This window comes from Manis pentadactyla, chromosome 8, assembly GCF_030020395.1.
Source record: "Manis pentadactyla isolate mManPen7 chromosome 8, mManPen7.hap1, whole genome shotgun sequence".
Lineage (NCBI taxonomy): Eukaryota > Metazoa > Chordata > Mammalia > Pholidota > Manidae > Manis > Manis pentadactyla.
This window is the reverse complement of record NC_080026.1, coordinates 129,213,669-129,224,358: the sequence shown is the minus strand read 5'-3', so window position 1 is coordinate 129,224,358 and position 10,690 is coordinate 129,213,669. Positions and strand designations below refer to the sequence as shown.

Sequence of the window (10,690 nt, the reverse complement as noted above, 5' to 3'; positions counted from 1 at the left end):
TTCCATCGCATGCAGAAGCCAGAAGGCTCCACCTGAGGCCGAAATAGGAAAGAGATCCTTTCACAGAACAGGTAGAAATAGTAATCCATATGGGTTAACAAAAGATCAGTAGCAAATAGAGAAATAAACAGTTAGCTCCCCACCTGGATTACTCCTCTTTAGTTTGTAGTGACATTGGAGACAGTGTTGCTGTCCCAAGCATTCAGCTACTCAGAAGCCATAACGGAAAATTCCCCCTCAGAATCCGGGCTGACGGACCCAAGAGGGACGGTTACAGCCTAGGGTCCCCAAAAGGCGGGAGGCTGCGGCTCTTCCAAGCCCCGCCCCGCCCCTCTCCGCCAGAGACCACGCCCCTTGCCACAGGCCCCGCCCCCTCGCTTTTCCGCGGCCCCGGCGACTACCGCGCGCACTGAAGATGGCGGTTGCGGCGGGAAGGTTGTTCCGGGCTTCGGTGAGTGGCTGCCGGCTGGGGACAGGAGTGGAGACACTGCGGTGGCTTCGAAAACGTGCTTCCCAGGCAGAGTCCCTCTCCCTGCAGTCTGGGGTCCTTTCGCCCTTCCTGGAGGCATCAGCGGGTAACAGGCGCCGTTCTCTAAGGAGGCCTCCCTGCGCCTGCGCAGAACCCGCTCTTTCCCCACGGCTCGCCGTCCCCTTTCCTGACCCTTATAAACCCCCAGTCTCGGGTCCCCGGCCCTCCCTTCACTTACGTACCTGGCCCTGGTTCTGTAACCGACTCTGAGACCTTGGACAAGTGACTTTCGCCTTTTTGAACCTGTTTACTTTTCTCACTTTAAGGTAGAAAAAATAAGGTAGAAAAAATGATGCCTACATCAAGGCATTGCTATGAGCATCCACTAAATGACGGTGGAAATCAAAGTGCTAAAGTGCAAAAGGCATTGTTCTCCTCCCACTCCCCAGATCTGTCCCCGCGTTTTTCTCCTGGCAAAGCCGCGTACCTCTTGCTACCCACCCTTCCCCTTTCTCCTGGCGGGATTCAACGCGGGCTCTTTCTTCTTCCTGAGTCATGCTGAATTCTATAGTTGAGCAAACATTTTCCTTGAGCACTGTCCAAACTTTCCCAGAGGCTGAACTTTGCTCTACTTGTTTTTTTGTCTGTGGGGCTGGAAGGGCCTTGTCTTTTCTAAGGAAACCTTGGCATAGTGGAACATGCTCAGCAGATGGTGCTGGTAAAGGGCTTAACTACGTGGCGCCTGGCCAAGGCCGCTTGGTTGTTGAACGTTTTGTGTTGCTCTTACGAGCATGGGGACTTTATGGCCATTTAATTCTCCACTTTGCAGTCCTTTAAAAAAACGATAATTTTAAATAAAAATTCTATTTAAGGTGTACAACGTGATAATTTGAGATACATATATGTGATAAATCATTACTACAGTCAAGCTAATTAATGTATCTCCTCACATAGTTACCTGTTTGTGTATGTAATGCGTGCCCCTGAAACCTATGTTCAGCATATTCCCAGTGTTCAATGTGGTATTACTATTAAGTATAGTTACCCCGCATGTACCTTAGATCCCTGGACTGGCTCATCCTATGTAACTGCAACACAGTAGCCTTGGACCAACGGTCTCCCCATACTCCTGCCCCCTGTAGTGGTGAAGGAGGAGGAAGCAGAAGGGAATGTTGAGAACATGGAGACTGAAACCATACTCCTAGAGTGTGGGGTCTGGAATTTGGTTCACAGGAGCAAGGAGAGCTGAGGCTGCCATTGGCTTGATGCCCTTTCAGCAGGGCAGCCTTTGTCTGCCATTCTGGGACTACTTTGTAATATATAATGTTTCTCTTTCCAGGTTGCCCGACATGTCAGCGCCTTTCCTTGGGGCATCTCTGCCTCTGCAACCCTTAGGCCTGCTGCTTCTCAAAGAACATGCTTGACCAATGTATTGTGGTCTGGTTATGGTCAAGCAAAATTCGCCTTTAGCACCAGTAAGTGTTATGCCTTGGTTTGACCTCAGTCACGGAAATATGAGTAATTATTTCTGGACAGGAGCTCTGAATCCTGCCTATGTATTAGGCTCACCTGGGGAGCTTTTAAAACTATACTGCCCCAATAACCCCCACCCAAGACAAATTAAGTCAATCTCTCAAGTGAGACCAAGACATCAGTATTTTTTTTTTTTAATTGAAGGGTAGTTGGCATAGAATATTATATTAGTTTTAGGTGTATGACATAATGATTTATATACAGTATGAAGTCATCATGATACATCTAGCTACCATCTGTCACCATACCAAGTTGTTACACTATTATTAACTATATTCCCTATGCTGTACATTGCATCCCCCTAGTGGTCCTTATTTACTTCAGAAGATTTTTTTTTTAATGAAGTATCATTGATACATAATCTTATGTTGGTTGCAAATGGACAACACAGTCGTTCAACAGTTACCCATGTAATTAAATCCTCACCCACTCTTGTGCCGTTACTATCTATCAACATAGAAAGATGTTACAGAATCACTGACTGTATTCTTCATGCTGTCCTGTCCCTGTGACCAACTTATTTTGTGATTGCTAATGATTGTGTCCTTCTATCTCCCTCATGCAACCCCCCCAAACCTGCCCCAACTCTTCCCCTTTGATAACCAGTAGTCACTTCTCAGTGTCTGAATCTGCTGCTATTTTGTTCCTTCTGTTTTGCTTTGTTTTTATACTCCACAAAGGAGCGAAATCATATGGTATTTGTCTTTCTCCACCTGGCTTATTTCACTGAGCATAATAGCCTCTAGATCCATCCATGTTGTTGCAAATGGCAAGATTTCTTTTTATGTCTGAGTAATATTCCATTGTGCATATGTACCACTTCTTTATCCATTCATCTACTGATGGACACTTAGGTTGTTTTCGTAACTTGGCTGTTGCAAATAGTGCAGGGATAAACATGGTGCATATATCTTTTTGAGTCAGGGATTTTGTATAACTAGAAGATTATAACTTTTAATACCTTTATTAGTGTTTTTTAAAAGCTCATGAAGTTTCTAGTGTGCAGCCAGGGTTGAGAATTACAGAGGCAGAGTGCCCTCTGTCACATTTCCTATTGGTTATTAGGGGGTTTCAGTCCTCTGTGTTGAGGAACAAGCTGCTTTCTGGGCCCACTGTGTATGAGCGGGTGTGAGATAACTGGGAGTGGCGGGCAGCCTGTCAGGAACTGAGGCTTTTGCATTTAGTCCTGTGTGCCAGCTCGTCTGCCATGTATGACGTAGGACTCGTCTGTGATCCAAATGAGCATAGCTGTTTCTTGAGATGTACACCTATTTTCTGGAATGTGGACTTTGCTACAATCAGCTGTAGATAAGGAATGGTATTTGAAAATGCCTCCTTTAGATTTGTCCCACCTTTCAAAAACCATGTATTTAACATGTAACGGTTTGGGGCATATACTTGAGCAAAACCTTTGTTTGTGGGTGAAATGTCCTAAAAAGTTGCAGTTTTTCTACCCTGGAGCTTTAAAAAAATTGTAAATAGTGATTTGATGCCACAAATTAAAAACTTCCTAGTCATCTATCTCAAACTTACACTCCCAGCAGCTCCTGTTCCTGAAGCCCAGGCATTTTGACACATGATCTCCTTTGTCCCGAGTTCTCGGGTAGAAGCGAGTTCTCGCCGGCTCTGACACATCCTGTATCCTTCCCTTCCTTCTTGTCCTCTTTCCTACTCCGCTCCCTTCCACACTATGCACTTAGCCAACCGAAATCCCTTCCTAGTATCAGTCTCCCCTCCTGCTCCGCACCCTCTGCTGCCAGACTGTCCTCCTTAAAAACAGCTGACTCATCATCGTCCAACTCTTACATGAAAACTTCCGGCGGCTCCTTTATCGCTTTACAACAAGCTCATCAGCCTCAGGTTGAAGGGCCCTCACCACATGGCCTTGGACCATTCTTCCTTTGTCTCCTGTTCTTCTGCCTCCCCCCACACACCAGCTCTCTCTGTTCTGATTAAACTGTGCCACGGGCTGTGCCCCACACCTGCCCTGTTCCTTCCTCCACATCTGTGCCCTGTCCCATCTGGACTTGGCAAGATCGGAACCATATTTAGAATCCACATCCAGTCTCACGTCTTCCTTCATTCCATCCCTACCATTTTCTGTCATCTTTTTAGTCACTATAATTTATGTGCAGGCTGGAACTGTAGAAGGAAAAAAAAATTAACCTAAGATGTACAATTGAACTGAACTTTTAATTTATACTACTAGTTAATTACTGGGAGAGATTTAAATGAGGTGAAACCGATGCCCGGCTTACCAGATGATGAACTGTGTGCGTGTGGGTTTTTCAGGCTCCTCATGCCGCGCCCCTGCCGTCACCCAGCACGCACCCTATTTTAAGGGTACAGCCGTCGTCAACGGAGAGTTCAAAGAAATAAACCTTGATGACTTTAAGGGGAAATATTTGGTGCTCTTCTTCTATCCTTTGGATTTGTAAGTGTAATTTCTACGATGCCTTGATGTCATTCTGAGAGCAAGCGAGGTTCCCTGCTTCACGCTGATAGTGCCTGTTTCCATGTGCTCTTCTCGCCAAGGGAAGGGTCTTTGAGGCCCTTCATCACTGATGCCCTTGTTGAGCACAGCTTGCATCTGTAGCTAATTTGCAAGTGATAAATTTAGAGGCTGGAGTGGCATTATTTTCAATGAGATGGGATTTGAATATGGCTGTGTTACCGGTCCAGGAGCAGTGGTTCCCGTGAGCCAGTCTAAGGAAGTTTTCACTGGTCAGGGTAAAAATGGGAGAAATAAAGAAAATGAGTTACCTCATAAAGCTATTCAGTTAAATAAATCTTTTATTTATTCTTAGAATGTGCCTCTTTTCCTTCCCCCGTCCACCCATTTTTTAATAAAGGTGAGTCCAGTAAGGATGGTTAACCATTTTGCCCTTTGCACCTGTAAGAAATGGAACTAGTTTTTAGATCACTTGTTGTTCATATTTCAAATCCTTGTTTTAAAATTCTCTGATGAGTATTTCTGCCCTTTTTTTCTAGCACCTTCGTGTGTCCTACAGAAATTGTTGCTTTTAGCAACAAAGCCAAGGAATTTCACGATGTGAACTGTGAAGTTGTTGCAGTTTCCGTGGATTCCCATTTCAGCCATCTTGCCTGGATAAACACACCAAGGAAGGTATAAGCATTCACCCTGCGTTTGTACTGAGGATTTAAAAAAACTGAAAAGATCCCATAAAAGGCTAATCAAGAAGTGGGTAAAGCATGATTAGTCTGGAAGAGGCTATTTATAGGTAAATCCTGTTCAACTCTGTCCACCTCTCTCTTGACATTGCCTGTATTTATGCTCCACTGACTTGTATTTTCCAAGGAGAGCAGGCTCGGCAGGGCAGGGGCACAGCTGGGTCCTCTGCCTCCCCTCTTGCCGTTATCCCGTAGACCCCACGTATCCCACATGGCTTGTGGGATGGCACTTAGATTCTCTGATTTCACTGTTTACATGGTCAGTGTTCTTGCCTAAAAATTTGCTTAGGAGAACCAAAATTTCTAGCTATGCTGCTGGACTATCAATATCAAATCATCTGATGTATTTTTAAAATTACTTTTCCATTTTTATGCTTCAGAAATTAATCTTCAACTAAAAGAATACTTCAGGAATTAGGAAAATAAAGGTATATAGTATTAGCTGGGTTTAAATCTTGTGTCTGTCGCTTTCTAGCTGTGACCTGGAGCAAGTTACTTAACCTTTGTGTGCCTCAGCTTCCTCTTCTGTAAAATGGTGACGATAACAGTGTCTACTCCAGGATGGTTGGGAGGAGGGAGGAAATGAGTGACTTAGAGCAGGGCTTGACCCATCATCGGAGCTCAGTTCCTGCTACCTAACTGCCACTAGTGTTTATCTCAAACATCAGGGCACCCAGCCAAGAAGGCTGTGAGAGCGCACAGTATGACAGCCCCTCATGTTTGCATTTTCATTAGACTGGCGGTTTGGGCCACATGAACATCGCACTCCTGTCAGACTTGACTAAGCAGATTTCCCGAGACTATGGTGTGCTGTTAGAAAGTCCTGGTGTTGCTCTGAGGTAAGATCCCTGTTCCTTGTGACCTTAAAATTGTTTTTCCTATTCAGCGTCATCCTGCTGCTTTGTAGTTTTATAGAGACCTTGGACAAAACATTTTGAAAACTCCAAATCGTTAAAGTTAGCCTCGTAGTAAGCACTGCTGAGTGCATCCTGTGAGGGTTGGCAGTCTTTCAGAAATGGCCAGGATGTGTCTGCCCGCTGCGCCACCGGTATCTCTTTCTGAAGGTGGATGTTGCATCTTTGCATCTCTGCACTGCCCTACTCCCTAACTGTCTGGGAGCCACTTTTATGGGGAACACACTCCTGGCATGTTGGAGAAGGGGGTACTAGCAGGGGAGGAGTTGGTATCGTAGAATAGGTGAGATCTTGTATAAATCAGACCAGAGTTTGATTTTTTTTTTTTCTTGGTAAATGCAGCTACCTAATAGCTGTATAATTTTGGGCATGTAATTTAACCTCTTTGTGTCCCAGGTTTTCTGTAACTAAAATGAGACCGTACCCCCCAAGTTGGTTGTGAGGACTCAGTATGGTGAGGCAGCTAACGTGTTTAGCACAGGTCCTGGTAGCTGCTAGGACCCGCTGTTCCAGAATTTCATACCTGTCCTCATTCATTTTGTGGTTAGACCTTTATTCCCTTGACTATGAAAACTTTCTGTCTGTGTTCCTGTGTCTGTGTAATATATTCAAATGCAACCTTCCTGGGAAGGATGAGATTTTAGACCTTAGAACTGGCATCTTGATGGCCACTGCCTGGAAGGATTGGGAAGCACTTTACCTCCAGAAGTAGGTGAGGACCTCACTTTGCTGTGCCTCACAGTTTTGCTGGAGCCAGCTTGAACCTGTTCACCTGCCCTGTCTTGTAACTGTCTTCTGTCCTTTCCTTTTGGGTTACACCTGAAGTTTTAGCTCTGGAAGTCACCTTAGGGCTTAGGCCTTTTTAACTCCAAGGAGATTACTGTTTTCCTTTAGTAAACTAAAGCCAAGCTTTGATGAGTTGACAGAAAAAGGAAAAGAAGAGTGTTGGCTTTTTCCTCCCAGGATTTCCTTCTCTGAAGAGTCCTACTAATTTTGCAGTTACCTCCCTGCTGGTTTCAGTATTAGGATTGACAAGGGCAAGGAGTATAGACTGACTTGTAAGATCAGGCTTTCTTTCCGGAGTCTGTGGGCCTGCTCCATCCTAGCTCTGTCTGCGTCTACACTGTGGACTCCAGTGTGGCCCCGCTCTCCAGGAGCATGCACCAGGACCCATCAAGCCATAGAGCCTAGACCCCCAAGGGCCAGGCCCAGGGAAGGAGAAGCACCTTTTTACCTTGTGAGTTTCCTCTAACTTACCTTTTTCCTGAGTGATTAGCCCTTGGAATGCCGCACCCTTTTAAGACAGACTGTTAGAGAAGACAAGTAGTGACTCTGGCATCTTACTACACTGATGGACAGTGACTTCAGTGAGGTATGGGGGGGACTTGATAATATGGGTGAATGTAGTTCACACTGTTTTTCAAATGAAACCTTCATAAGAGTATATATCAATGATACCTTAATAAAAATAAAATAATAATAATAATAATAATAATAAAGACTGCTAAACCTGTGGATTAAACATTATCTGAATTTGTCATAGTAACACCAATACTAGTACAGATGAAGGGCACAGACCACAGAGTGGGTCATCTCGTTACATTGCTGCCAAGTAATAAAGAGTGACAGCCTTGGTTTTTCCTTTAGCTTTGTGCTCTGCATACACTTAAGGCCAGTACATTCTTTATGCAAAGATTTTCCTATTGGATTTCCCCACATTTACCCAAGAATTCGCTCATTTCAAAAGTATTTACTAAATACAGGTAAAACACATCTCTGTCCCTTCCCAATTGCCTATGGTTTCTTTGCAAGATTTGATACAGCATCCCCCCAAAATGCTTGTTGAATCACTAATACATAAATAAGTCTTTACTCTCTGTGATACTCTCTGTAACTTTTAGATATTTTTAGGTTACATTTGTAAAGGTGACTATACTGCCTGTTTCCGTGGTGGCCTGATTTAGTCCCATCTTTGTTAAAGTATCAACCATTAATAAGAGATGAAAAGTTTTTTATATAATGATAACCTCACTTTTAAGCATGTGATAGAGCTTAATAAATGCTTTATTAAGGAGAATTAAAGACAGAAGCGGATAGAAGTTAGACTCTTGTCTAGTTCTGTACTGTTGTGGTACTAATGAGGATAAATTCTGACACAGAGGTCTCTTCATAATTGATCCCAATGGAGTCATCAAGCATTTGAGTGTCAATGATCTCCCAGTCGGCCGAAGTGTGGAAGAGACCCTCCGCCTGGTGAAGGCATTCCAGTTTGTGGAAACCCATGGAGAAGTCTGCCCAGCAAACTGGACTCCGGATTCTCCTACAGTAGGTTTCTTTTGCAAAAGTGGTAGGACCCCAGCAGTGCTGTGGAGGGTCCCAGGTCCTCAGCATGAAGGGCTGCTGGCCTGGAATGGCCACATAAGATGCCCACCCTTGGAGCAGGGGTGCAGACAGTGTGCAAATGGGTGAAGCAGCTAAGAGATGGTGGGTGGACCAGGCAGGCTTTGAAAGTAACTTTCATCCGTGTATCTTAAAGGAAACAGCCGAATCCTTAAAAAGTTAAAGGTTGAGAGCTTTCAACTTACTTTTGAGACTATTACCTTAAAGTTAGTTACCCAATGAAATGTTTTTATATTTTCAGATCAAGCCCAGTCCTGCTGCTTCCAAAGAATACTTTGAGAAAGTACATTAGTAGATCATCCCATGTGCACCTGCAGCTTCTCACACCAGAAAAGAACCACAGTTGGAACTCACTTTTAGCATTTCAAAGATGATTATTTATAGAAGGCAAAAACCCAATTATGTTTGTAGTCATAAATATCACAGATGTTTTGTTTTTGTAACATTGGCTAAGGCTATTTAAATGTGGCTCATTACTAATATAAGGAGTCCTTAATTGGTACACTTTTGATGGCTAGCTAGTTTATAAAATGCCTAGCTCACCTATTTCTTGGATCATGTCTTTAATTGAAAAAGGAAACACTCTTCTTTCTTAGCCTTACTTGAACCTTTCTGTATACAAGAGTAGCACAACAAACGTTGAAAGCTTCTGATCAAGGGTCCTGAAATGTTCTTATGTTTCTTTGCATCAAACTGAATTTTCTTGTAACAGATCAGTTTTAAGTTGTTAGCATCAGTAGGCTAACTCTTGCACTTGATGTATATGTGATTGAAAAAGTGAGAATCATGTTTTTAAAAAAAAAATAGTGGCAAAGTGACAACTGTGCATGTTTATCATCCCTGAGATTTATAGTTTATGTAGTTCTTACATTATTTGTTAGCTGACTTGATGTATGCATACATTTCTAGATACTGATTTTGTGTAATTATAAAGGATATTTATTGAGTCCAGGGATTGCATTTTGAAATCATTTTAATTCTTTTTCTGAAGTGCTCCCTGCAAAGTGTATAACAAAAATAAATAAACATTTAAAAATATTTGCATTTTTAACATCATTAATTGCTGGTTCAGCTTATGTTGTGTGGCTCTGGTTTTCCTTCTGATTATATCAACAAGCGTTTATTGAGTATTTAACTCAGGGCCCACGAAGATGAGTAAGATGCTGGCTCCACACCCAAGGAACTCCACAGCCCAAGCAAAAGAGATTTGGAAGCATTCATTCATCATTTCAATAAATCTTTGAATGCCTACCATATGCCAGCTGCTGTTTTTGAAGCACAAGAATGAACAAAAAAGACAGACTCCTTCCTTCACATACCTACATTCTAGAGGGGGGAATCAAAAAACATAAAATACATAGACTGGGAGGAAAATGAAGTGGAACAAGGAACTAGAGCAGAGAATTGCAGGTGTTCTAGATATGGTTGCCAGAGAAGGCCTTAAGAGAGAGTCAGTCTTTCTAGGTCTATTTTCCCACCTGTAAAGTAAAAGCAATAATTGTACGTGTCTCAGGGTTTTGATGAGGATCAAAGGAGATGAAATGTATTGAAAGTGAAGTTCAGGGGATAAAGTTCTAGGCATGGTCCTGGCAAGTGCAAAGGCCCTGAGGTATGAGTGGGCTTGGAGTGGATCAAAAATTGGGCTTGGACTGGAATAGGGAAGGAGAACAGGGAGCCCAGAGTGTCTTATGGCTAAGCTAAGGACTTTGGATCCTATTCTGAGACGGGAAATGTTGGGAAGTTTTCGAGAAGAGTTGTGTCAACTTGTTCTGAGAGGATCACTGGCTCCTTAGTTAAGACTAGACTAAACATCTAGAGTGGTCAGCTGGGCTGGATTTGTGACATACTTGAGCCAACAGAGTATCACAGCTGTGCTAAATACTATGGTGCAATAAATGCATTCCTGGGACATAAGGGTGACAACTGAGGAGGGCACATTACCCAGCTGTGGGCATCAGAGAAGGCTTCCTGGAAGAGGAGATGAACTCTTTGTTTTTTGTTTTGTTTTACATTCTTTCTGACTTTATAAGAGGCCCTAGTCCAAGCCCAGTCCCATCCAACCCAAGTTCAAGAGGAGATGAACCCAAAGGCTGTAGAAGAGTGAGGCAGGTGAGCTGAGCAAAAGGAGTGGCAGAGTCACATGGGCCTGAAGAAAACCGTGAACTGGTTTCATGTTCCTGGA

General features: G+C 43.4%; 1 protein-coding gene across 1 annotated transcript; it reads left to right on the top strand.

Annotated features, from left to right (window-relative positions):
- The first annotated feature begins 335 nt into the window (after nucleotides 1–335).
- Nucleotides 336–9,546, top strand: PRDX3 (peroxiredoxin 3). The gene is made up of 7 exons (XM_036898600.2): nucleotides 336–451; nucleotides 1,809–1,944; nucleotides 4,295–4,436; nucleotides 4,994–5,129; nucleotides 5,930–6,033; nucleotides 8,268–8,433; nucleotides 8,750–9,546. Exons 1-7 carry the CDS (start codon nucleotides 416–418, stop codon nucleotides 8,798–8,800), a joined length of 771 nt encoding a protein of 256 aa, XP_036754495.2. The 5' UTR covers nucleotides 336–415; the 3' UTR covers nucleotides 8,801–9,546.
- Nucleotides 9,547–10,690: the final 1,144 nt, after the last annotated feature.

Excerpts from the sequence above, each read along its gene's own strand:
- PRDX3 (XM_036898600.2), top strand. The coding sequence starts at position 416 with ATGGCGGTTGCGGCGGGAAGGTTGTTCCGGGCTTCG. Across the intron at positions 5,130-5,929 it reads GGATAAACACACCAAGGAAG|ACTGGCGGTTTGGGCCACAT; the intron begins GTATAAGCATTC and ends CATTTTCATTAG. Across the intron at positions 8,434-8,749 it reads GGACTCCGGATTCTCCTACA|ATCAAGCCCAGTCCTGCTGC; the intron begins GTAGGTTTCTTT and ends TTATATTTTCAG.